Here is a 26,680-nt window from a genome sequence, read left to right as displayed (position 1 = left end):
ATAGTATGCAAATGACCCGAAATGCATGAAAATGAATGTTTATGAAGGTATATATTATATCTATATCTATATATGTTACGAATTGGTATTGAAATGTGAAAGTCCGTTAGAAATGTAAGATTATATACAGTTATTGTCGTTACAAAATATCCCAAAAAATGTTATCTAAAAATTATTTATGTGTATGTTTATACAGTGTAGTATGTAGTAGTAGTATGCGTTGTTTTCCCCAATCATTTTCTTTTCCTCCTACTGGAGCTTCTTATCATATTTTCGAGCCAAAGATAGAAGAAACTTTGTGATTCTTTTTAGCCTTCTTTGATTTTCCGCCACTCTTTATACTGGTTTTTTGAGGTATACATTGACCATCAACTAATTTATGATTTGGTTTACATTTATAGGCTGTACATTTCCCACTTTCACATGTTATTCCACCTAAAGAAGCACCTTTTTCAGTTGTACAATCTTGACCAATTGTTCTAGTTGAATTAGCTGAAGGATTACCACCTAAAGTACCATATAAACAACCTCCACAAGATTCAAGTTCTGATGAAGTATCGACACACTATCAAACAAATTGAAAAGTTAAAAAAAATTTAATCAGCTACAGGATTTCATATATTGTTGATTAATTGAAATTTTTTCGCCGCCGTAATGACACTAACCTCATAAGCACCTGGAATATCATTACCAATTAAACATGCAGTTAAACCTTTTGGACAATATTTTGGTATAGCTCTTTTCCTTTCTTCGTCTAATTTTCTTCTTCTACTTAAACCTTGTGAAGCTTGAGTTCCTGTATGATAATAGTACTATACATAATAGTAATTATGTTGGGTTAGCATTTGCAGTAGCAATTCGTCTGGAGAATTCAAGTCTTATATAGATAAAACTCACGAAATATGTACCTGGTCCACATGGTGTAGTAGGTGTATTTGATGGAATTTGGTTACATGCACATTGATAATTACCATTTATACTACTAACGTAAAAAATTGCACCAATTGAAGTACCACAATTTTTTAAACATGTATCTGGACCTGTTAAACCTGAAAAAGTCGTACCAGCTGGAACACTTGAATAACAAGTAGGTTGCCAAATAAATGTTGTATGAGTTATACGATAATCGTAATAAGCATCTGAAGCACATGCATCCGCTGAACCATACTGAAAAGAAGGTTCAGATGGATATTTATCTGTACAAAAACATGTTTGAGTTGATTTTTGATAAAATGAATGTTTATTATTTGGACATGCCAACTGTAATATCAGGCAACGGAGAAAATCAATCAATCAGTTATGAATTAATCGAATTAAGGATTATGAAATAGATAGATATTCAAAAAAATAAAAATAAAACTCACATCACAAGCTGTAGCATCTGAATAAGTACCAGTTAAAGTTGTGTAGACTGAAGGTAAAGTATTAAAACATCCTGCAAAAGCATTATCTGCTTTAACATATTCCACCAGGAAAGATATTGTTATTATACAAAGGGTGAATAGGGTATGTGACAACATGTTAAAGATTTTCTTAAAGGAGAGTTGTATCTGATCTAAATCTAATCAATAGATAGATAGATAATTGGATTTTTCTCACTTTTTGGTATTCTTGATTTTTCGTTTCAAATTAGACACTCTTCGTTGTGGCTAGGGAAAGTGATTGTACGTGTTTCGAATTATGTTCTTGTTATTCTCGTTCTCGTTGTTGTTTGTTTTTTGGCTAATTGATCGTATTGAAAAGAAAAGAGTGTGAAAGAGGGAACACCCTCGTAGTGACTACTAGTAAATAATAAGAAAGATAAGATGGGAAATCTCGTTTGTAGACTATTGTAATACGCGTAATTTAGGACACGACTGTCAATATTACTTACTCTCTTGATTCCAGTCGCAGTATAAGGGAAATTATATCTTACCAGTAAGTGTGGAAGAGATCTTGGGAATCTTTTGGAGTACGCTATTTTATCTTGTCTGAAAGTTAGATTAGTTATATTATGTATCTTTTTTATATAAGATGTTCCATGAGATGAGAAATATCAAAATGTGAACGATGAAATGGGGGAATCAGTCGCTTTATCATATAGAATTTAAGTATATATATCATTCCCTTGCGTGTGCGTTTCTTCATGATAAGCTTTTTTCCAATCTTTGGCTTTTTTTTTTTTTTTTTCGTAAGCATTATTAACCTTACGAGTACGATCTGTAAATCTGTACTTGATATTCGTACTCGTCCAGAGGATTGTCATTTCTGAAAGGGAAACAAGGAAAAAAAATAATCAATCAGAAACGTAAAGGAAAGCGGCCATGGATGGGATGTCTAGAGCCAAGTTACGTTAAACTAATTTTAAACGAGTTTGACTTTTGAACAACAGAAAAGAAGCTGTGAAAATTTCAGGTTGATACAGTTGATACAAGTGTACCAAGAAAAGGGAGAACATACCGACGTTGGTTGTCTCACACAAAAAGAGAAACGATGATCTTTAGGTATGTAATACCGTAATGTGTACAGTACATAATATGTTTAAAAAGGATCTACTGTACGAGCAGTACGCATTCGGTAAATACAGTATGTTGCTGTTACTTGTAGTAGTGTACTTGTTAGATCTTGAACCTTGTAAGTTAGATGAACGTTGGATGTGAAGGCTAACTACCAAGGTATTTTGATTTACCCTAACTCACCTTCAGCCCTCGCCCCACCTTGTACTGCTATCTCGTAGATATATAAACGTAAGATAATAGAAAGGATAAAAAAGAAAAAACCTAATTATAAGCATCATGAAGTGAAAGTAAGTGAAACAATTAAAGCTGTTAATGTTTCGTAACTAACTAGTTACCGTCACCTGAAAGAAAACGATCGGCACATAATTGCGATATATAAATATTGTACCTTTCAAACCAACGCCGACAAGACGATTACTCACTGCTTGTACAGGAATCTCGTCAATTACTGTAAAATAAAGTTGGGAATCGGCATCTATAGTAAACATACTCACCGTAAACATAATTAAAAAATAGCGATCATACCACTGTAAACCTTATCATGCCACCGACCGACTCATGATCTGATCTGATCTGCAACACGGCCTATAACTAATTTCAACAAGCCTCAATTGTACCCCTGAATGGTGTTTCAATTAAATGTCCTAGTCAAGGGTATACATGACTAACACTAATAAATGCATATCAAACCCACGCATGCATGCATACCTGGATCAAGCTGAACCCTGTTCTCGGTTACGTACCCAGTAAGCAGTATGCCATACATGCAGTATATTCCAACGGAAATTCCTCGAAACAATTATATAATAATGGAACCAATGCATTTTTTTGTTCGCTGCAATAGGCAAATGTGGGAATAAAGATATATATAGATAACATAATCTATCAAGTGATAAAGATGCCAAGAAGAACCTGAATGAACAACCTAGAATATAAATAAATATGTATGGCGTATGCGTATGTATGTGTATATGGTAGTGTATGATATATATAACAAATTACGATAAGGGGGCGGAGAAGATATGATCGAAAGAGAAGAAAAACCAGAGAAGAAATCACGAAGATCAATCAAGCACGAATATAGAAAACCGGAAAATACTGAAACCCAAAAGGAAAAATTGTATTATGCAATTATGTAGGAATGAAAGTTTACAATACGATACCGAAAGCGAGCAGAAGAGCGAGGGATGATGTTAGAATTGGAATTTACAACGTGGTTTTGTGGTCGATCACGAATGATCGATAGGAACAGCTAGAATGATGTAGATGAAACATTTTACCCAAAAACTATCCTTATTCTCGGCGTTGTTCACCACCATTATGACCGTTACCCGCACCCCATGCACTTGCAGCGCCATTCAAACTTGATAACGTGGTATTATTAGCAGTTGTAGAAGCAAACTCGAAACCACCAAAACCTCCTACTCCTGAACCATTATTTCCAGGAGGTGCGCCGCTAGATTTCCAACTGAAACTTGCGGGAGTTCTTATGGGTGAAGACATCGGACTAAATCCTGAAGAAGGGTTTGATGATGAAAAAGGTTGAAATGTTGAATTACTGTTATTACTTGGTATAGGTACAGCAGCTGATGATGTTCCTGTAAATGACGATGGTGATGCTAAATCTGACGGTGAAGGCACTTTATTCGATGTAGACGTAGTTCCAGGTTGTTGGAAATATCTACTGGATCGAGGTGATGTGGGATTAGGTAAAGAAATGTTGAAAGGCTGAGCGGTAGGGGATAAACTGGTCGTTTGATGTGGTGCCTGAACGGAATTTCCGTTACTGAAGTTACTGTCACGTCGTAGATCAGGGACAGCCGTCGCGGGTATTTGCCCTTGAGGGATTCCATGTTGAAGTTGCAATCCATATCCGGCGGTCGGTCCAGCTGAATTTGATCCTTGACCAACTTGACCGTTGTTGATAGGTATAGGATGTGACGGTGTATTTGTGGGTGAGTTCATAGACATACCGGCCAAAGCCACTGTATGAGCTATTCCTCCGAACATTGAGGTGTTGAGTGCTGAAGGATGAGCATTACCACGTTGACCAAGCGAGTTTTTAGAGTATGACAATCGGATCCCGCCTTTTACCAAGCCACCCTGTAATGAAAATCGTCAGTAAGACGTCATCCAAAACAAGCGAGGGCAACGCTTGATCGACCCTCCCGAAGGCGTTTCTGTCACGATGTATCTGGGCGATGTGGTTGTTGGACTTACCAAATTATGTCCATACAAATCTTTGATAGCTTGACTGGCATACACAACTTCTTCAAATTCCACAAAGCACATGGGCCCATTAATCTTTTGTCTGAATGACATTCGTTTAAAACCTGCGCAACGTGAAAAGAGCCCTCTGAGCGATTCTTCAAGGAAATTGGGTGGATGGGTAGGAGGTGAAATAGCAGGTAAGTTGCCAACATATAGTGTGTTTATCTGTAGAAAGGCAATTTCAGCTTTGCTATACTTATATTGGAGAAATAAGTTGTTTGACATACCGGTGGATTTTGATCAGCTGGGTTACTTGCACTCAAACCACCTCTTCCGCTCTCGGATAGCCTATCGCTTCCACCTGGAGGACTTGTCCCATATGTATCTGCTTGACCATTTCTCGCACCGTAACTTCCTGCTAAAGTCCCGTTGTAGCCTGGTATTCCAGGCGCCGCACCTGCATCTTGTATTCTACCATTAGACTGTCCAGCTCGAGCGCTATGATAACCATCCATCATACCAATTCCAACAGCACCATTCACACTCCAACCTTCCAATTCGTCGGCTTCCTCGGCAAGAGCTAATAACGCTTTAGAGTCGGTTTGCCGCTGGGAAGGTGATTTTACGGAAAGTGGAGGAGAGGTTGACGGATTCGATTGTGACGAAGGTATGTTATAATTGTTTGTGGTAGGCGGTAAGAACGCTTGTTGCTGAGGTGGTGGCATCGAATTGACTGAATCAGTTGACAAATATCCTTGATGATGGTTGATCACGATATTTTGAGTTTGGGTAGGATGTGGATGAGGTGGAGGAGGCATACTAATACTATCATCGGTACTTGATCGTTCTCTCTCGCTTGCTGTGGGATTTGGCCAAGAATCCCATGCTTCCCTTGCTGACGCTGTAGGTGGTTGAGTGTTGCTGATTTGTGGTAAGTTGCCAGAAGTGTTCTGAGAGATATTGCTACCTGGACCAATTTGGCTGCCTGAAGCACTAACAATATTTGCTAATCTACCTGATCGAAGCAATAATCCAACTAAATCTTCACCAGAAGTTGTTCTCTTCGTATGGAGATTTTTTTTCGCCATTTCTGCTTTAAGGGTAGCTCCGGTCAACGCATCGATTTTCTTACCTTGTAACGATTCTCGCGCAGCTAAAGCATCCGCTCGAGTCTTGAATCTAGCAAATCCTATCGTTTGCCGTCTGGTAGGTAAAGCAGGATTTCCAAGTATAGGTCCAGAAGGTGCCGAAGGGGTAAGTGACATGGCAGCTGAAGGTGTAGTGGATGAGGAAGTGGATGTTGTAGCAGCCATCGTCAAAGATGCCATAGCTTCTTCTAGAGCTGGTTGAGTAAGGGGGAAATCAAAAGATTCTCCAGCAGCTTGAGCTTGAGCTTGTGCAGCTGCGAGTTGAGTAAGCTCAGCTAAAAGAGCAGCCGTAGGTTCTTTGCGACCACTAGAGCCAGATGGGAATTTCAAGGTGGCGGCTTCGAAGCCAGGTGCGAAGGTAAATATGTTTTGAAATTCTCGTTCCTACGGAACTGATCAGCTATTTGTCGCAGATTTCGAACCGAGATATGAGTGTACACTTACAGACATGTCATCCGGGAATCCCACTACGAAGATAGTGCTTATCACTTCTTGATCATCACCATCTTCATCCTTTTCTCTTTTCTCTCTATCTCGCCGACGATCTCTACTTTCTCCAGATCCAGAAGCTGGTCTTGGACCTAATCCACCTAATGATGAGCCTGATATAGACGCCCTTCCTACTCCGCCATACATGTCTACTAGATTTGAAGGAAGGTGATGACCGCCACCGTTTGGTAGAGTCGCTCGAGCGTAGAATATCTGATTTTGTGGTTGAGCTGGATGACCTCTCCAGCCATTAGGTATCGGACCATTTGGCCAAGCACCGCCTACCATTCCAGTTGAAGACATTGGTCCACTCATACCCATTACTGCTGGTCCGCCGTTTATTATTGAATGTATAGGATCTGGTGCCATGGCATGTTGGGGTGGTGGCACGTAGGGAGGTGGATGGGGTGGTGGAGATGATGTGACGGGCGGTAAGAAGGAAGCTGGATTATTTGAATAATGAGGATGTTGACCAGGATGTTGACTGTAATCGCCGTATCCAATTGGTGAATTGTGATCCGTGTGATTTATACCATTTCCATATGGGTTGTATCCTTTACCTTCTCTACCTGACATAGAATTTATGGATACACCTGAAGCTGCTGAAGCGACTCGAGGAGGTTGTATGCTAGACAAAGATTGATAATGATGGTGAGATGAAGATGACGGTGTAGGTGAAGGTAGGGTTGATGGGGGAGAAACCATTATAAGGTATGTTTTAGTCGATAGTTATGAAGTAGGTATACTATCGATAAGAATGAGATCGGCCGAAGTGGTATATGTCGATATAGCTGAGAAACTTGTATAATCTACTGTATTGATCTTTTTGTATGATCAAGTTGAGGTTTGTAATGATTGAGTCTGTCAATGAACCCTTCTCTTATCGTCCAGACTGACTACCTTCTATTCTACACCTCCACTAAACCGAACAAAGGTGTTATCGAAATCGTTTTGAACAATCTTCGCTGATAGTTATGGATGTTATGATATGCTAAACAAGATTGACATCCACCGTTAGTTGGATGTACCCTTATTGTAAAAGGTATGTGAAGAGCAATAGCGATGAAGGTGAGTACGACAATGGGATTATGAAGTTGGTACGCGCGGAAATGATATGACTCGAAAGAGGGGCAAGTGGGAAGGGAGTATGTTTATACGAACCTAGTATGTGAGTCAAGGTATGTGAGTGTTCTTTTGTGGTTCTATTGTAGCTGCAAGATGCAAGATGCTGAAGATGATGGTTGTCTATATGTGATGATGCAATGATATGTTACTATGTATAAAGTGGACAAGGTGATGAAAGTAATGTTCAAGATGAAAGTAGTCAATTTGTTTACAACTTGTTGTTATTGTTATTGTTAATATGGTGTATGGTGTATGGTGTATGGTGTATGGTGTATGGTGTAATTACGCGGTGTTATTGTGTTATTCCAATGAACATGAGGTACTAAGGGAGTTTTACCTCAAACTTGTATAAAATAACATATCAAAGGTATCCCTCATTAGTTAGTGGCGATAAGTTTACGTGTTTATCTTTCCTATAGACAAAGGCAGAAACGCAGAGGAATGAGATAAAAATACACCACGCGCATATCAAGTCAAGGACCCTCAATTCCAAATCAGGTAAAATATAAATGGTAGGATATCACCGACAATCATCGGACATATACGGTGCTTAGTATGTGGCGTTGTTTATCTGATATACGGCTACACGTGTCCGCTGAAAGGTTGTGCTTTGGAGACTCCACGATTCTAGGTCCACTTTCATAACTAAAAAAAATCAGCGGTTGACGGCTGGATGATGTTGAGCGAGGTGAAGTCAACGTTGAAGTGGGGTATTGACTGATGAGGATCTTGGACATACTGGTGTGTGATAGGGGGTCTCTCTGATATTGAGTTTGGGGGAATAGTCATCTATCTGCTGCATTGGACAGTACCCCCTTTTCTGCTTGTAGGACATTATCAGCGGTTCTAGAACATTGTATCAGCTGTGTTTAGTGACTATGACTAAGTCGAGGATGCTGACCTACTTTTGTTGTACATAACGTCCAACCGATCACTTCGGGTGTTCTCAAACATATCGGAAACCTGAACAACTGGAGATTGAATGTTCAAACTGATGAGAGAAGAAGCATTGTATCAACATCACTCAACATTAACATGCTATTAGAATGGGATAGCGTAATGAAGAATACAAACTGCTTGTAATGAATGACATTTAAACATTTGTAGTCATATCGTAATAATGGATTAATACCTCATCATGCATGAGGGTTCAATTGAGCGGACATTGCCGTGTCGGTAAAAAGTTGGACGGAACCCACATCATACTGTAATAGCCGCATAGACGACGATCAATTCAAAATTCGAAAAAAGTTGAACTTACATTCTTATCTTTATTTATCTTTTGACTCGATACTCCATCAACGGGACTTTGGTAGAAAAGTTATCATTTACCAAGAGACTATAAAATACATTCATCAATCTACAATTTTCACCAAGCAAAAATCTGGTTTTCCCATAATATTCATTGCCAACATAAAAAACAGTAGAGGAATTCGACACAATGACAGTAACCAATGGAAAAGGACCTCGAGGTGCATCACCAATTAAAGCATCATCACTTTTTTTCACACCTTTACCACCTACACATGTTGTACCACCAGGAAAAGAATCACATGGAAGATATATGTTAACTATACCTTGGAATAGAGTTTCAGGTTGGGGGCAACCTAAAATTGGTCCCAGACAAGATTTATCCTTTGATCCTTTAGCAGGTGTTTTACAATATGCTGTTACTTGCTTTGAAGGTATGAAAGTAAGTTGTATATTCTCGGTTGGAGTACGGAGTACATTTATGAATTAGATAGCGTAATTTTATCTACCTCTGCTCTTAATCATGCTGACACAATATCTGTTGTCATAGTGTTACAAGACAGATGAAGGTGATATTAGACTTTTTAGACCAAACAAAAACTTTGATAGACTCAAGAGATCAGCTTCAAGACTTGGTCTTCCCGTAAGTGGAATACTAATGAGGTATGTTGCAAAGACTTGGTACTAACATGGCTACGGTGTTTATTTTAGTGCGAATGGGACAATGATGAACTCCTTGAATTATTTGCTAAACTTATGGCTTTAGGTAAGTCGAAAATAAAAAGCGATTTTCACATCACCATAACGAGGGAGACAGATTCGAAAATCCTGACTTTTTCAATTTCCATAGAAAAACCTCTTGTACCAAATACAGATGGATCCAATTTATACATCAGACCAACATTATTAGAAACATCTGAAGGATTCGGTATAAAAGAAGACGCATATGCAAGTGAAGCTTTATTATATGTTGCTACATCATTAAATTTAGGTTTAGGTTTATATCCTTCTGCTGAAGGTCTTGATACAGGGATTAAATTGGATGCATGTAAAGAATTCATCAGAGCTTGGCCAGGAGGTACAGGTAGTTATAAATTGGGTGCTAATTATGGTGAGTCATTGTAACTAAAATCTTTCAATTTATAATCAACCTTCGAGATCGTTTCAGTCTTCATTTACGATAATCTACTATCCTTTAGGTACCGTAAACGTTGCCAAGAAGCCCGGATACGCAATGTCACTTTGGCTCCACGGTAAAGAAGATTTCATATCTGAAGCTGGAGCAATGAATGTTTTTATCATTAAGGAAGCACCTGACGGATGTAAGTCACCTCCCTTTTTGTTCTTAAGTCAGTCCAGTACATAATCATATGTGGTTATCAAATCTAACTCTCAATATGGTTTGATACTAACTCCGGAAAACCCATCATAGTCCTTGAATTCACTACTATGTCATTAGATAATGGTATTGTACTTCCTGGTGTAACAAGAGAATCAATCATTGAATTACTTCAAGATCACGCTTCAGGTAAAAAAGATTTCCCGCTTGAAGGCATACCCAAAAACATTAGAATTGTAGAAAGAGATATTAGTATGCCGGAGATCATTCAGGGTTTAGAAGACTGTACTTTGAAAGGGTAAGCTTAACCTTTATACTCATTTCATCATGCCATTCAATTATTTTTCTTTTCGACGATCATATCAATACCATGAACCTTTCAGTCCACAAAATATATGTCACAAGCGCTAACCATTCAATTAATCTTTGATGTATAAATAGAATGTTTGGTTGTGGAACAGGTGTAGTAGTTGTTCAAGTTGGTGAAATTACATATGAAGGTAAAACATATACTATACCATCAAATCCAATAATCAAAACTATAAGAGATACAATCACAGGTATTCATAGAGGTAAAATTGATGAAGGTAAATCATGGTCATTCAAAGTACCTGAATGGAACCCTGAAGGTAAAGACGGTGAATCTCAAGAACATGTCACTGCTGCTTAAGCTCATCAATCACCAAGCAAAAAAAGAATTACGTAAAAATTAGCTTAGATATTCCATATGGAGTATGGATAACGATGGCGGATGCCTGATTAGATGTATTAGACGTATATATACATATAGAAAAGACTAGTAGATCTTGTATAGTAGAGGTATCGATAAAACGGATAAATTATGCCTTAATCTGATCATGAAATGGTATGTCATGTTGTGTATATCGGAAAATATATGCGTAGTAAAGAAGATATTAAACCTGACCACTGATCGGCGAAGATTGGCATCATCACACCACATGACTAACTGACTTCCTCGTTAGGCTTAATGATCGAGATGACATGAAACTCTTTATAGGATACACACAAGAGGAGAAAATCACAAATGATCAAGCCCTCATCACATTTTCCAGATTTAGATTAGTGATATCGCTGAGCTGAGGAATCGTGGGAATTTCGAATTCTACTTGAGCGACGATCCTACGATCGTCAAACACGCTTATATATCGTCATGAGCTATATCTTACGATAATGCCCGACAGAACTGAACGAATCAAGGTTCTTGATCAGACGATAAAAAGGGATAACCTAACCGAGCAAATCGAATTTTCTTCTTTCTTACTCCCTAAGTACTATAAGCGTAAATTGGTTTTCAAAATCTCACTTAAGCTATAAGTCAAGATGATACAGTTACTTGGTTTCACCGTGTTATTGATCATGGCCTTTCTGCCTGTAACTTTAGGACAAACCTTTGCTAAAGGTTATGTAGGATGTTTTAGGGTACCAGCTAGTGGCGAGCCTACAGGTTTAAATCCTGAAGAATTCAATTTACCTTATACCAATAGAGAATTATGTACTGTGAGTTTCAGTTCACCTAAGTTACCTAATCGTTCTGGATTGGCTTCGATGTACTGTCTCGCTGAATGTAAGTTGATCATATATGATATAGGCAACTTGTACTGAATCCGAGATTACTTCAACATATGCCTTTTTCTGGTATACCATTGATTCACAATTCCCAGAACTTGCTGTTCCCCACTGTAGATGTTCACAAATCGAACCACCAATCAATCAATGGATGGTTGGTAGTACTGATGGTAGTTGTGATGCTGGTGTGACAGGTGAGAAATATGGGGTAAGTCTGGATAAGAGGTCAATCGATACTTTTACATGTCTATTGGATTTTTTTTTCCACTGACGCTATGGAAAAATAGGCATATTTGACATTTACCGATTTCTCATTTAAAGGATGTTATTCAATGATGAATCCAGATTTACCTTCTCCAGTTGAAATTGAAAGAATTGAAAGATGTTTTGATTATTGTCCTAAAAGAGATGATCAAAATAGAATATTACAAAATACTTTGAACCAAATTAACGATTCAGGAGAATGGAATTGTAGATGTTATTATGATTTAAAGGATTTATTAACTTTCCCACAAACTGTTTTACAAGAATGTAGTGTGGATGCTTATTTCGTTTATAAATATAATGAACCAATATCACCAAGTCAAGCTGCTGCTAGAAAAAGAAATAAAGAGAAAAGAGAAAGACAATTATCCTTACGACTTGATATTAACGGTGGTAAAGACAGAAACGACAAATTCTGCCCAAAAGGTTTAAAACCTTGTCCGATCTCAAAGGATGACCTTTATGGTGATTATGAGGTAAGTGATGGGAATGGCCGACTACACTTAAGACTATGGATCTAGTACGAATCAATATGCTTACGAAATAGTCTGTTGTCCTTTCAGTGCATCGATACCACCTCGGAGCTGGAGTCCTGTGGTGGCTGTATTCATGGTAGACATACGCGAGGTATTGAGTAAGTCGCTGGTCATCTGACTATAACTCATACTTGTTTGAATTGATTGTCAAACACTCACTCAGAACGTCGATTCGTAGTTGTACAGCAATGCCAGGTGTACTTCCAGGTTTTGTGACTTGCTCGGATGGTAAATGTGTAGTATCAGGTTGCGAAGATGGATTCACCTTGGTGGACGGTGAATGTGTTTTGACGAGTACCAATTTACAATCATGATAAGAGGCCTAAACTGGCTTCAGGGTCGATGGCTCTGGATGAGAATTCTAGGCTTGCTGATGAGCATAACATCGTATTATGTTTATGATTATATGTATTTCAATCCATGTCATATGTCAAAAGCATCACAATGGATTCGAGTTGATTTCCTTCATACGCATACAGAAAGGGGTTAGTAACACCCAGGTACAATTACCGATGATCAGGAACCGGCATACTTGTTTGTTGGGTGAAAAAATTTTGAAAATGATTATACGAGGATAACGGCATTTCAGTCAAAACATTACGCATTTATCGCACGTAAACAGTAAGAATAAACAAATAAAATCCGGAATGGGAAGTTTCATAGATTCGACTTTGAGGATTTCAGCTGTAATCGTAATCCCTACAACTACAACTATAACAACAATGTTGATGTTAAGTATTATATCAAGAAACCATCATTGTTGTTTACGAAATACTTTATTCATATATTCATATCAACCTCTTTCCTTCACCTCGACATAGTCTTACAATAACGTTATAGATTCACTTGTTATTTCAATCTCAATCTTCTCAGTGTTGTGACCAGTTAAGAGTGGTTCATTCAGCTTTAGACCAACTTCTGTAATATCACCTTGTAAGATTCTTCTGTGTGGTGTAGAAAGACCGGTGGGAACTGGCGTACCAACATTTCTCACCTAGATTTTTCTTCTCATTTCTAAAAGTCGCTTGAACACACACAAAATGGATTTACAGGAATTGATCGGTACATATACTCAAGATCAACTTGAAAAGCAGGCTCAAGCGCAATTTCAACCAAATCCAGGTTTAGCATTTGGTCCTTATCTTATAGGTTATGGTGCGGATGGTTTCGCATATGGTCTTTTAGCTTTACAATTCCTACAATGGTATACTATGTCTTATCAAACTGAAAGGACATCCATAAAACTATTAGTCGTGAGTTTGAATAATATGAGATCCAACTAGGTTTCTATCACTTCTTTTCCCCCAAATAGCTAATCTGGAATGAATGGATAAATAAATGTAGTGGTGGACTTTCTTAGGTTGTACAGCATACACAGCTTTAACAGCTCGTTGGATGTTGAATCTTTTCGCCTATGGTTTTGATGTATATGTCAATTTTTACAATTTTGAATGGATATCAACATTATTATTTACTGGAGGATTAGTGTTGATCCCAGTTACTGTAAGCATCCTCTAATACAGCCTTCTCAGATCTCCAGTAGATGCCGTGTCATCAGTGCTGACATTAAGAATTGCCATTATTGTTAAAGGGATTCTTCGCACATAGAGCATACACACTTTTGGGTAATCCAAGATGGTTTGGATGGATGATTTGTCCCATATTGTAAGTCAAATCAGATCTCTTATAGACAGTGATTATCCCTCAGATCTGATTGATTTTGTTTCTTTGGCAAAACAGGTTAATATCATTCGGGAATTGCCTAGCGCTGAGAATTAAAGCTCCAGTAATAGTCTCAGGACCTCTACTAAAGGATCAGCCTGTAAGTACGATAGAGGTTTATTCCATACATATACTGTCGTTACTAACAAGATCCTCGATCTCTAGGCATTTACAGCTATCTTAGTATCCTGGGTATGTATTCGACATTATATGTGTTGATCAACCTAGCTGACCTTTTTTGAGAAGCTATCGATTGTAGTAATAACAGATCTGATTGTCACTGGAACGATTTGCTGGGCCCTTCTAAAAAGAAGAGTCACCGGTAAAGGTTTCGCAAAAACCGATAGAGTCATAAAGAAATTTATCGTGTAAGTTGCCTCCAACATCTCTCGTTTTTATGAAATCAGTATCTGGATTTTCGAATACACTGTTGATTATTGTTCTTGATTAACTTCATTTGCGTCCGCATAAATAGAATATCAATACAAGCTCAACTGTTTCCTACTTTGTTGTGAGTCTACGGTGGTCTTATCTTGACCCGAATCACTCAGTCATCTAGGTTAAACGCTAAGGTCATCATATGAATTTCATTATTATCATTTGTAGTTCTTTAGGTGTCATGATAGGCTTTCTTACAGTTAGAAGGTGGAATTTTACCGTTATGCTTATGTGAGTAAATATGTTACTTGTCAATCTGGTTTTCATGATTAGTAGACTTCGGACCTGATTGTTTGATGTCTTGTATTAATCGCTTTCATAAAACAATTATCTCCATTTGGTAATTTTAGGTCAACTCCGAAAGTGTACGCAATCGCTCTTTTAGGTATTCTGAATGCCAGACATTACTTGCACAATGATTTAATCGCTCAGAAGGACACCCAGCCTGTGAGTTCGGGGCTTTTGAATTGCTTTTTTGTGGTATGACGAGTAGGATAGCTGAATTAATGGCTTAAAATCGATTATACAGGATCAAACGGGTTTACCTCAACAATCATCATCTCACAAGACGACTCTGACTGATAGACTTAGAGCTCAAGCTTCACGACGTACTTTAGATAGATTTCAAACTCCCAATTCCATACAGGCAGAGATACATGTACAAACGGAAACTATTCAAGAGGTGAGTAGAGACCTTTATCCTCATTCTTTAGTATGAATTTATTCACAACACTTGCGAGTCATCTGGAATACGCGCTGATCAGTAGATCTGACTTTTTGACAGACTTATCGCCTACAGCCATTCCTATTCAAGAAATCAATCAATCGTACGCCTTCTGCGATATTTGCTGATCCTGAAGCATCATCGTTCGAAATGACACCAGAGGAGGAACTGGGGGAAATTGTTTTAGGGGAATCGAAAGAACAGGAAGTGCAGACTAAAGTTTTAGATCAAAGATCTCGCAACCAGTGACAGTAATTGTGAGTCTGCCTTGCTCGTCTTTGTGTCATACCTGCTGATCTATTAATATCGCGCAGCCTAGTTCCTTTGTCAGGAAGAAAGCAGTATAGTTGTTGTGCATGTATAGTTGAGCTTCTCCATCAACGCATTCATTATCATCTGATTCGAATCACATTTTACACGAGGGTACAGCATGGCAAAGGGAGTAGTTATGAGCCATATGATTATTATGCTTGTCGCCACTATTACTATAAACCTCTACATTTTAACTAGATCTAATGGAATTGTCAGATAGCTGGGAAATTCAACTAAACTAATAATTATCTGTAGATCCTGTTCTTGGGGTGTTTGAATTTCAAGTGTAAGTTTGATTATTCGAAGATGAGGCTTCGGAATGACTATTGTCTGAAATAGTTCTGAGATTTTCTGTATGAGATCCTAATGAAATAGGTTCTACAGATGTAGCACTTGCGGGCGATATATTGCTGCAACCATCTGAATAAGTATCTTCATCAAGAGATGAACCAATAATCGAGCTGTAAATCTTGGCAACTTGGCTGAGATCGTCATCACAATCAGAGGAAATTTTACTGGTTATTGCTTGTTCATAATCTGAAGGCGATGCTGGATGTTCAGAAATCCATGAATTGATTCCCGCGTGATTGGCTTCACCATCTTCTGATAAAGAATCATCATCAACTGTTTCTCTTAATTGGTGTCCTAATCTTTTTGTTATTTCGTGTACAGAATCACAATAGCTTTCCCAATCTGGATCAAACTCAGTCATTTGAGTATCATCTCTTCTTCTGACAATTGGGAAACCTGAAATGAGATTGTAATAATCTTCTTTATATCTCTTCAATTTATACTCTTCTACTTTTACATCATTATTAGTATTCTTTAGACGATTCTTCGCTTTTGTCTCTTGAAAAGAAATTTCTTGAAATTCGTCTCTCAAAGAAATATATCTTGTATCATTCTCATTTCTTGAATCATAATGATGAGAAAAAGCTTCTAATTTCGATTGTAAGAACTCTCTACGATTAGTCATAGATGATGCAATTGATGCTTGCTCCATACGTGACGAAGATAACTTTTCTACACGGCGATGACTGTTCACAATTATGGGATTGTAAACTCTATTTAACGTTTGCTGTTGATGATTACTAAGGGAGACACGGTTATCCTCAAAATCTTTCACGGGTTCCCCTAAACCAGAATATATTACATGTCCGGGGTTTCGGTATGATGATTGCACCGATGACATATTTGTTGTATAATGCTGAGTTGGATATTGATTATATTGATTTGATGGTTGAGACGAGTCCCTATTCGCCGTATCGTATATGGGATCCCGCATATATTGATCTGAAAGACGTGATGATGATGATGATTGTCGAAACGATGTCATTCGTGATCGCGTTGACCGAGCCCATGAGGTGAACGCCTCACTGTAATTTGATAATTTACTTTTAACTCTTTGCATTTTCTTCCTTCAATTTACTTTTATCGTGTTATGTTTTTCTTTAAGAAGGGGTATGTACTGTTGGCAGTTGTTTATGAGATTGGTAGTCCGGTGAGAGCTAAGCAGTATTTGTGGATATAAAGCAATACTTTTCGGTTTTCTGGAATAGAAGACATACTGTACATATCTGTCATACTATTCATTATAGTATATACAGTATCAGAATGAATCAGCCCTCAGCTCTCTGATGGATACAGTAAGACACCTCCTTCACTTCTTTTTATCGGTGTAGTTTCGGGTCCAAAGGAATTAAAAGGAAGAGTCCGCTATATTCAAACTGGTTACGGCTTACAGTATCATACTTGCATAAAGGAGGTCATCAAAAGAAGAATTTCAGAAACAGACAAGCCATTCACTATACGGGTATTCAACTTATATAGTTTTAGCCAATGACTAATGAAGTATTAAGCTTCTTTGGGATTTTGTTGAGAGCTCGTGATAATTTTGACTTGATCGACTCTTGAATATTCATAGGATCCTCGGATTCAGCATTCGTATTGACGTTCGTGGCTGTGGGATGCGCTGCCATAAATCGTATACTATCATCAGTAGAGGAAGATCTGTTTTCATGGAGATGCCTAACTCCAGATATCGATCGTCTATCGCTCTGTGAACTGTGATATGAACTATCCCTATCCAGTGTAGGAGAAGATTGGTCGTCAGTAGATGGGAAGAGCAGACCGTTGACCTCTTGGCCGGTAGCGAGATCTCCAGCTGAAAATCGGTTCTGAACTTCGGTAGTCTGATAATCTTGATCAACATTGCAATCGAAGTCAGGAACGGTATATGAGTTTGAGGAGAAATCTGACCACCTCGATACCTGGGCCGAGTCTTGTATAGGAATATCTGGACCTCGATTCTCAGCTTCATTTACCGCTGGTATTTCTTGCGTATCATTTTCGATTAAGTTTCTGATTCCAAGTAATTGAGTCATCTTATCTATAGATTCTAGGTATTCTCTAAAAGATGGATCATATGCTGACAACTTCTCAAACCAATTTTCTGTTCTGGTCGTTAGACCAACAGATAAATGAGATTTATCTAATTCCAATTTTGACATTTTCCGTTCGATCCAATCTGCACCATGTTCATTCATGTATCTTTTATTATAAGCTTCTCTTCTTTCAATCTCTGCATTCTCCCATTCACTTCTTTTGATCCTGGTTCTCCTATCGGAATATCCATACCTTCTTACAGATTCCTTATATTCGCTTTCAGCTTGATATGAAGATTTTTCTTGTGATCCTACATCCAAATCAGCTATCCTAATCAGCTCTTTGCGTTGGACCATTTCAATTTCAAGTTTTGTCTTCTGTACGTCGTACCATGTTGTCAGATATTCTTTAAAATCAGTTTCACTCGTGTGATTTACAGCGGAGAAATCTTGGAAATAAGTATCGGACGATATGTGTTCATGAGATTTAGGAAAGGGAAACTCTTGGCGTGGGATTTGAGCTTGAGAGAGATCATATTTGGTGGTCTGAGAGGGTGGAAGTGGCTGTTCTGATGATTGAAGCAGAATACGATGGTAGTTACTGATTTGAGCTTGATAGGTACGAATAGGTGGTCGAGGACAATAGCCATTAAAGTTCACCCGTTGTGGTGAATCGCTCACAGCAATAGGACGAGAGATGTTGTAAGCGGATGAAGCTGAATTGGGACTACATGACCGTCGAGACTTTGCCTTGCTGACAAAACTTGTAAGGATGTTGCGCATGTTCTTAATCGAAATTTGTGAGGCTGGATGATTTTTTATGGTTGTTTGAGGCTGGGAAAATTAATATTGTGAGAAATGAGTGGCGTAGATGACTTAGTTGATAGGAGGCCGAATGTTGTTCATCCTGTATATACTTGGGCTACTGGGCGACGTTGAGTCAATTTGTAAATAACCTATACACTCCCAGCATTCGCATATTCCTACGGAGTCAGATCTAGAAAGGACGGTTGTCCAGATAGAGTTTCAACTTCACGTTCCTTTATTATATTTATCACCGACGAAAGCATTTATTGTGTCACAAGTAGCTGAGTTGGAAATCCATTCCTGTTTCTGAGAATAGCTGTTTATCAGGTCGAAACGTCATGTTTTACATTTCCTTTTTGCACATATTCGGATATATAAGCTACATTTCGATCTATCTTGAAAGAGAAACCATCTTACTGTACAAGCTTAGTGATTAGTTTACCTTTATTCTGACCACTAAATAATCTATTATACACCTTTGGAATATCTTCGAATTTAGCTTCTACTACAGTTTCACTCTCTGTATTACTGATTGTCCCATCTTCTATCCATCTCGATAGATCTAATACTGCTTGATCAAGCGATTCAGCATGATCAAATATAAGCATTCCTGTTTTTAAACCTTTCTTATTAGTGTTTATTCTGATCATCTAGTAAAAGTTAAACATCATATGCCAGGGAATATGAATAACGATAGACATACCTTTGATAGTAAATCGATTATATATCAATTCACCCCAATTTTTCAATTTCATCCCCTCATCGTTATAAGCTATCGGACCATCATATTAGATCATCAGGCTCTTCAGCACATTTTTTCCTCGTTCTGTAAAAACCATCCTTCTACTCACATGCGATAGCACCACACGCACAGACAAAACCATGTCTTTTGATAAGTGTTAGCATATTATCCAAGATTTCTCCACCAACATTATCGAAAAATCTATCCGCATAATCTGGTAAAAGATCTTTGAGTTGTTGATAATAGCCTGAATCCTGTTTATTCATGGATATCAGCACCGATCACAGCAATCCTCGCTCTCGGATATTAAAGGTGGGATAGATGAATACTTACTTTGTAATCGACACATTCATCTGCGCCAATTGATTTTACCCTGTGGTAGATGACGGTGTCAGCGTTAAAGTGGGTCGGAATTTCTTAGATCCTACATACCATTCACATTTGTTTTTCCCGCCTGCAATACCAATAACTCTTCTGACTCCAATCACCTTTTTGGCAATTTGGATCAAGGTAGAACCGACAGCGCTAGGGGTGAGAACGATTTTAGTTGATGTATTGGTTAAACACTGGACAACTAATGGATGACATGACTTACCCTGCAGCACCTGAAACGACTAAAGTGTGTTCCCGTTTCAATTCCATCTCCTTAAACGCTCCTACCCAAGCTGTTTGACCTGTTAAACCAAGTATCGAGTTTGTTATATAAGGTGATTGACCAGCTATTTTTCTATATCAAGATGAGATTAAAGCTTCAGTATTGAAAATATGGCTGAAGACCAATTAAGCATGAGATATCACGGATGTGCTACTGACTAGTACCCACAAAAACGAGGGGATTCAGCAGAATAGTCCACTTACATCTCTTTTCCAGTTAATGGACCCGAGTCTTCCAAAATCGAATATTCTGCCCAATCACCATCACCATATACATTATCACCTTCTTTCCACTTATCAGATCTAGAAAGAACTACTGAGCCCATAGCTGATACTCTGACAGCATCTCCAACTAATATAGGTGCGATATAGAGTCGATTCTGGAATCAAAATATTTTAGTCAATATTGATTTGTTCAAGATAATGCTCAAACGGTAGTGGTTGTATGCTGATTGTGACAAGGGAATATCTACATACTGGATCTATACTACCATCCATCCATAATCTTTGAGCTGGATCATTACCGAATGAAGTGTTCTTGACTAATACCTGACCCTCCTTCAAATCATCGATAGTAGGTGTAGGTCTTGTTGTAAGTTCGAATTCATTGGGCGTTGATTTATCGCTTGGGCGAGTTTTGAGGAGCCAGACTTTGTGAGATTCAGGTAAAGACATTGTCGAAAAAGCTTGTGGTGTTGTCGGTCAGTTGGGGTGCAGGTCGAGGTATAGATTGATTGATGAGCTTGATGAGTTGACAATGAGATGATAGTCGAATAATGGAAAGAGCTGATCAGGGCCTTTTCATATATATATGTGTGTATGTAATCTTGAAGTGGACGTCACATCCATGATGACTTTTATTACATCTTACCTCCACCCAACATCGATAACTTCTTACATACTTTCTTGTCTTGATTACAAGACTTATCTAATCGGAATTAATGATCAGGTTATCATGATGACATGAAAGATTCCCCTCCACTTCAGTTTTTATCGCTTACAGACTTTCATTGCAGGAATCAGCCTTCTAGCTTTACGTCAGATTGTTATCCCAGTCACCGACTGCATAAGCGAAGATGAATCTTTTTTCAGATCCTCCACCAATGGCTGTATATCATCATGAGGGAGGCATGTAGATCTTAGTCATTAAAAAACATCCATTCTTTATAAGCTATAACTTGGCTTGGTAACGCCTTATAGCTGTGATGAAAAGCTTAACAGTTTCACGGATTGTATCTCAGCACCATATCGACAATATCCTGCACGAACAAGCTCAATCACCCTGTTTTTAGTGATGGTTACGGTTATGAAAGGCATTGTCTGTACTGTATACATCTGTTGTCTTTATCAGCCTGATATCATCATCAAGTGAAATATATTTGTGTGCCAAAATCCCTTGCCATGTGAGTTTTCAACGATAGAGAACCCAAGCTCTTGCGTCCCGGCTGATTTTGATGGGGCAGATGGTTAAAAGGGGTCACAAAAGATAAAACAATAGATTCGGAGAATACACAATTAGATTAGCTTCATTTTGACCTCCAGGGATTTTGAGATCTTTAAAGAGTACAAAACACCGTGAACGCTTCCATTCGGTCTCTTGACCGGATACCGATGAACAACGCCTCTGATGCTTTCTAACCCTGTCGTTTAGATAATCTTATGCTTATGCTCGACTCACACACGATTTGTAACAGCGGAGATTTATTTGGGTTTGAAAAGATCAAAGCAACGAACGGGGTGGCGTTGTACTGTAATCGGTTTGAAGCTAAGATGTGATCGTAGCACATTTCATCAACGTCTCTTCAAATCCATTTCTCCTTCAACAACCGGTCGAATCTCGGTATTGTCAGAACACATACTCGTGTGATCCTGTAGAATTCAAGGTTGCCAGCAATTATCGCAAATTCTTCCTTTGAGTGACTGCCCAAGCTTGCGGTAATGGTCTCAAAAGCTGTGTCAGACATGTACAAACAGTGGAAATGAAAGGAGCAAGAGTGGGGAAAGGCCAGACTATCACAATCAGTGCACCTTCGGTCTATAGGAAGAGTTGGATATAAATTTGCTTTGCCATAGAGAATACTTTTACACCGGCTGTATCATGATAACTTGAGCTCTTCAGAAAAGGTATCAATACCCATACATCTCCTCGAGAACTCTTTCATCTTTTCCTCATTCACACATATATTTCCATATAATTTCCCACACCACTCGTTTTTCATAAACTTATTAATCCTTCTTAACTCTCCACAAATCATATAATAATGGTCGGAATTGAATACATCGTTGTATCTGCTTTAGCTATTGCTGGAGGTATGGTTCATGCTCAAGATGATCTTCAACAAATTTGGAAACCAAAATGTATATTCGAAATGGACTCATACCAACATGCGTGAGTACAACCTTCAAGCTGGACCGCTCGCTCTCCCATTTCCTGCTCCACCCCCTCAACGTTTCTCAATTACTTTGATACGATCCACAAAGATTATCGTAACTAATATATTTCAACGAAAAATAAAATAGCTTCGAAGGTGTTTGTCAAAACTACGGATCCGCTATCGCCAGTGGTTTGAAATTCCATTCAACCTCATGGGGTGAGGTTAACGCAACCGGTAAGCACTTGATATATTAGATTGTTACCGAATTAGGCTGATAATTCGTCCACTGAATCCGAATAGTCGCCGAAGCTGCTTGTGTGAGTTAATATATATCCTTTGTCCCTAGATAGAAGCTGACATTCACTTTGAATTCGATCATCTGAAAACAAAAGCGATGGGAATCTTCTGATGGCTACACAACAAACTTCGCCGGATCAATCGCTGCTAAATTAGGTGGTGCTCAAGTCGGTGTTCCAGTACCTCCTGAAGTATAAGTGATATGAAGACGTGGGACTATTTCGGTTTAGATGTAACGTGGCAGACTTAGAAACAGATCACACCCAGAAGTAGATCAGCAAGTGAAGAAAAAGGGAGTATGCAGAAGATAACTGCATGAATACCTTCATTGGCATGTCCTGATCCCCTCAATGCTGTCTGTAACCCTTCAAAGCGGATGATGCCTGCATGAACAGCAATACAGAAACTTTACAACTTTTCCTATGGTGGCGTGATCTATCTTTGGGTGTGATCTCTTTGTAAGTGAGCCACGTTACTATTATGTACTGTAAGCGTGCATCATGAAGCAGTCTACTACTCTTACTATAGCTCATACATCACATATGTTGAAATACCTACTGTACATGCTTTTTTAATTGTGTTTCTCCTTTCTGTATTTAGCTTGCAGCCATAAGATCAATCTGCGATCACGAGTAAAGCTTTGATCGTTCAGAACATCTAACTCGTCCACATTCCTAAGTTCAGTATACTCATTCCCGGTCAAGGTGATTGAATCGAGTATCTAGATTCGTATCCTCATTTCCAGCTTTCCGTTACTTAGTGACAATCGGAGAAAAGGGGAATAAAACAGTTGACTGAAGAACATAGCAAAAGACCCTCAAACTCGATTACATTTTCGGTCAAATCCTTTAGTATAAGTTACAAGCGTCACATTCAACAACATACTGTACATCCTTTGTTTCGATATAATCATGTCTTAGCTCAAGCTAAAATCGGAGAAGCAGTGCAGAAGGATGGTAATGAGCGGTCCTTGATGAAACAAACAGTGTAAGTACAGTATACAAGCGATGCTAGTATGATCTTGGATATGAGTTATCTCATGACCTTTCAAATATATAAATACCAATCACCCACTTTGCAGCAAAAATCACTCTCTATTACTTAACCTCATCCTGACCAATAAAATCAGTCTCTACTTCAAAGATGGTTAACAAGCACTCTTTAGTCACTATTGCAGCTCTTGTCGTATCAAGTATTGGTGGAGTTGCCGCTCTAGACGATGGTACAAGATACGTTTACAAACCCACTTGTGTTGAGAAGATAGAGGATTTCCAAACAGCGTGAGTATGAGTAGTAGATCAGCTTTAGATACATGTATGACAGACGAAGGGTAGTGGCAGACGAGTATAGTTTGTCTCCGTCTTCCAATCCCAGCTTTGAAGCCGTGTGCAGAAACTACAAGGATGAACCTCAATTTGAATTTGATCATCTCGCCTTCGAGGTAGTCGCCGATAACCAAGGTAGGCATGGCTGTTATCCCGCGTGGAGGATTTTATCATGTCTTTCCATTATATCATGCTGACTTGGTCTCATTTTATCCTATCGAAATCCGCAGCTAGAACCGAATGCGTACGTACATTATCAAATTCCTCGAAATTAGGATAGGGAAAGCTAACACTCGTTGAGGTACACATATATACAGACGTACATCGATACCAGTAACAACAATACTAGTAGATACTTCGCTGCTGAAATTGCTGTTCTTCTAGGTGGACAACCTGTAGGAGCCAACAAATGGCCAGCACCTTCATCAGCAGCTAAATAGATGGATGTATTCATGAACCTTCGATCAGAAAATATACCGCGTTCTGACATAACTCAAGCAATCCTACGTTTTTCTTCATCAGATAGTTTCACATGCATAGTAGCTATTTCATATCTCGTTGTTATTGCATATTTGACTGCATATGACCGACGAGCTAAACGCGGCACCATATCTTATGTTTCCCGGTAATCGAGAGTTATTATATGGAATTGTGACCTGAAAATACAGAGTTATCGTTTCAGGTTATCGGAATCTTCTCCTCGGTTATCGCTCAAATCCAAGAAGACAGAAAAGGGTCGATGGTTTCAACTAATAAGCATAATTAGCGTCATTTAGAGCGCCATTGATCAAAATACCTAGCGTACTGCATCGGCCAAAGCTGTAAAAGGGATAAAGACACAGTCTGACTAACTCATGGACATTTCGTTGGGAGACATGTTATGCTTGTAGCGATCGAAGCATACATCAGCAATTTACGCAACCTTGCATACTAGTGACTGTGATATCATTTGACACAAACTATACTCTCGATCAAATCCAAGCGAGAAGCTGTGAACTGTATACCCAGCCCGACTGCCTCAATAACGCAATAAAAAGCGATGAAGGCGTTCAGAGGAGCATGTCGATTTAAGCTTACTAAACATAAGTGAATGCACTTTGATCTGATATCCATTCCAACACTTATTTACTAAAGCTGTTCAACTCTCTACCTATAATAATCTTCGAGGACTTTTTCACACATTACTGATCGATCTCTATCTTCACACCCCTCCGCACGATGTTCAACAAAATTACCATTACAGCTGTTACAGCTTTTCTTCTATCTAGCATTGGTATGGTAAACCCCAATAGTGATCGTACATGTATATGCCAACATGTGAACACAGTATGACGGATTTCGAAGATTCGTAAGTAAATGTGCTTCTAATTCTGAATATACGAAATCATCTCTTCGGTGTTCCAACTGACATAGGTTATTTTGAAATCTTTTACATGACCAACTGAAGTTACAGGAACGCTTGTTCACACTTAAAAGATGGTGATGCAAGATATCAATTCCAAACTGTATACTTCAAAGCTCAAGAAGACATGCAAGGTAAGTGGGCTTGAAATTCTTCATTCTCATATTGTCATCATCCTGCTGATGACATGATTTCTGATCAATAGCTGCTCGAGCCGAAGTCATTTGCGTACGTAATCTATTCCTCGCACATACTGCTATTTTGTGCAGTGATCACAAAGACCTGGCTGACACTGTGAATGTGCTTTTTTATATAATTGTAGAGTTACGTTGATCTTCACGATAACAACAGGACTGTCCTTTTCAACCAGGAGGCTGCCGATTCAATCTGCACCCAAATTGAGGAACGTAAAGATTATGATGCTTGAGGAAAAAACCTAGTCTACTAAGGATGAATCACCATTCAATGATATTTTAGATTGTACGGTATGGCATGCTTTCGTTCCAAATGGTATACTGGGTACTTTGCAATCAAAGGAATGTATGCATTCACATATGATACTTACCACGATTTCGCATGAGACAGGATTTCTCTCCGATCGAAACTACAATGTTTCTGACATACTGTGTTGTCGTATTGCTGATAACGAGTATGCATATACGTTTATATAGTGTGCATTGAGTTACATATACTACTATAGATTAAAGAAAGTTCATAAACGGCTACAAGTGCTCGCGGATTTCGACACGCAAGCGCGATAATTTTTTAACCTGAAATTTTTGAAAGAACAGGTCATCGTTTCAGGCTATCAAAACCTTACCTCTCGGACATCGCTAGAATCCAGATCTCATAGAAACATAGGAAAGGATCTGTGATTCCAACTAAGCATCATTAGCGTTATTTTGAGCGCCATCGTTACCCTAAAGTAATTAGCGTATCTGGGTCAAAGATGATAAGAAATCCCGAAGAACCCCCGTATCCTCCCTCTTACATGCAGTGTTGACTTGGGGACAAAGGTTTAATCAAGGGATATATTCAAAGCGCAGAGCC

General features: G+C 38.6%; 11 protein-coding genes across 11 annotated transcripts; 6 read left to right on the top strand and 5 right to left on the bottom strand.

Moving 5' to 3' along the window:
- Positions 1 to 265: 265 nt before the first annotated feature.
- On the bottom strand, positions 266 to 1,520 carry L201_005196 (uncharacterized protein; the record flags this gene model as incomplete). Its single annotated transcript, XM_066220929.1, has 4 exons — positions 266 to 565; positions 666 to 812; positions 898 to 1,260; positions 1,365 to 1,520. The coding sequence occupies 4 exons, from the start codon at positions 1,518 to 1,520 to the stop codon at positions 266 to 268; spliced, it is 966 nt and encodes a 321-aa protein (XP_066077026.1).
- Positions 1,521 to 3,791: 2,271 nt separating this feature from the next.
- Positions 3,792 to 7,051, bottom strand: L201_005195 (uncharacterized protein; the record flags this gene model as incomplete). The annotated part of the gene is made up of 4 exons (XM_066220928.1): positions 3,792 to 4,601; positions 4,719 to 4,934; positions 4,997 to 6,241; positions 6,302 to 7,051. 4 exons carry the CDS (start codon positions 7,049 to 7,051, stop codon positions 3,792 to 3,794), a joined length of 3,021 nt encoding a protein of 1,006 aa, XP_066077025.1.
- Positions 7,052 to 8,912: 1,861 nt separating this feature from the next.
- Positions 8,913 to 10,731, top strand: L201_005194 (uncharacterized protein; the record flags this gene model as incomplete). Its single annotated transcript, XM_066220927.1, has 7 exons — positions 8,913 to 9,164; positions 9,273 to 9,365; positions 9,434 to 9,488; positions 9,573 to 9,833; positions 9,922 to 10,044; positions 10,155 to 10,359; positions 10,503 to 10,731. The coding sequence occupies 7 exons, from the start codon at positions 8,913 to 8,915 to the stop codon at positions 10,729 to 10,731; spliced, it is 1,218 nt and encodes a 405-aa protein (XP_066077024.1).
- A 671-nt stretch (positions 10,732 to 11,402) lies between these two features.
- On the top strand, positions 11,403 to 12,762 carry L201_005193 (uncharacterized protein; the record flags this gene model as incomplete). The annotated part of the gene is made up of 5 exons (XM_066220926.1): positions 11,403 to 11,579; positions 11,671 to 11,856; positions 11,936 to 12,388; positions 12,476 to 12,546; positions 12,627 to 12,762. 5 exons carry the CDS (start codon positions 11,403 to 11,405, stop codon positions 12,760 to 12,762), a joined length of 1,023 nt encoding a protein of 340 aa, XP_066077023.1.
- A 726-nt stretch (positions 12,763 to 13,488) lies between these two features.
- On the top strand, positions 13,489 to 15,581 carry L201_005192 (uncharacterized protein; the record flags this gene model as incomplete). The annotated part of the gene is made up of 11 exons (XM_066220925.1): positions 13,489 to 13,701; positions 13,793 to 13,951; positions 14,040 to 14,113; positions 14,189 to 14,270; positions 14,336 to 14,362; positions 14,417 to 14,538; positions 14,646 to 14,681; positions 14,777 to 14,839; positions 14,959 to 15,055; positions 15,138 to 15,290; positions 15,393 to 15,581. The coding sequence occupies 11 exons, from the start codon at positions 13,489 to 13,491 to the stop codon at positions 15,579 to 15,581; spliced, it is 1,215 nt and encodes a 404-aa protein (XP_066077022.1).
- A 343-nt stretch (positions 15,582 to 15,924) lies between these two features.
- Positions 15,925 to 16,836, bottom strand: L201_005191 (uncharacterized protein; the record flags this gene model as incomplete). The annotated part of the gene is made up of 1 exon (XM_066220924.1): positions 15,925 to 16,836. The coding sequence occupies one exon, from the start codon at positions 16,834 to 16,836 to the stop codon at positions 15,925 to 15,927; it is 912 nt and encodes a 303-aa protein (XP_066077021.1).
- A 640-nt stretch (positions 16,837 to 17,476) lies between these two features.
- L201_005190 (uncharacterized protein) lies at positions 17,477 to 18,385 on the bottom strand (the record flags this gene model as incomplete). The annotated part of the gene is made up of 1 exon (XM_066220923.1): positions 17,477 to 18,385. One exon carries the CDS (start codon positions 18,383 to 18,385, stop codon positions 17,477 to 17,479), a length of 909 nt encoding a protein of 302 aa, XP_066077020.1.
- Positions 18,386 to 19,248: 863 nt separating this feature from the next.
- Positions 19,249 to 20,906, bottom strand: L201_005189 (uncharacterized protein; the record flags this gene model as incomplete). The annotated part of the gene is made up of 8 exons (XM_066220922.1): positions 19,249 to 19,445; positions 19,539 to 19,607; positions 19,687 to 19,831; positions 19,911 to 19,950; positions 20,010 to 20,102; positions 20,173 to 20,304; positions 20,436 to 20,611; positions 20,709 to 20,906. The coding sequence occupies 8 exons, from the start codon at positions 20,904 to 20,906 to the stop codon at positions 19,249 to 19,251; spliced, it is 1,050 nt and encodes a 349-aa protein (XP_066077019.1).
- A 1,586-nt stretch (positions 20,907 to 22,492) lies between these two features.
- On the top strand, positions 22,493 to 23,100 carry L201_005188 (uncharacterized protein; the record flags this gene model as incomplete). The annotated part of the gene is made up of 4 exons (XM_066220921.1): positions 22,493 to 22,620; positions 22,752 to 22,840; positions 22,907 to 22,923; positions 22,999 to 23,100. The coding sequence occupies 4 exons, from the start codon at positions 22,493 to 22,495 to the stop codon at positions 23,098 to 23,100; spliced, it is 336 nt and encodes a 111-aa protein (XP_066077018.1).
- A 946-nt stretch (positions 23,101 to 24,046) lies between these two features.
- Positions 24,047 to 24,668, top strand: L201_005187 (uncharacterized protein; the record flags this gene model as incomplete). Its single annotated transcript, XM_066220920.1, has 4 exons — positions 24,047 to 24,183; positions 24,296 to 24,363; positions 24,459 to 24,472; positions 24,546 to 24,668. 4 exons carry the CDS (start codon positions 24,047 to 24,049, stop codon positions 24,666 to 24,668), a joined length of 342 nt encoding a protein of 113 aa, XP_066077017.1.
- Positions 24,669 to 25,556: 888 nt separating this feature from the next.
- On the top strand, positions 25,557 to 26,057 carry L201_005186 (uncharacterized protein; the record flags this gene model as incomplete). Its single annotated transcript, XM_066220919.1, has 4 exons — positions 25,557 to 25,576; positions 25,682 to 25,764; positions 25,836 to 25,858; positions 25,953 to 26,057. 4 exons carry the CDS (start codon positions 25,557 to 25,559, stop codon positions 26,055 to 26,057), a joined length of 231 nt encoding a protein of 76 aa, XP_066077016.1.
- Between the last annotated feature and the right edge of the window lie 623 nt (positions 26,058 to 26,680).

The sequence above is a fragment of the Kwoniella dendrophila genome, chromosome 6 (genome assembly GCF_036810415.1).
Source record: "Kwoniella dendrophila CBS 6074 chromosome 6, complete sequence".
Lineage (NCBI taxonomy): Eukaryota > Fungi > Basidiomycota > Tremellomycetes > Tremellales > Cryptococcaceae > Kwoniella > Kwoniella dendrophila.
This window is presented reverse-complemented; position numbering and strand designations above follow the sequence as displayed.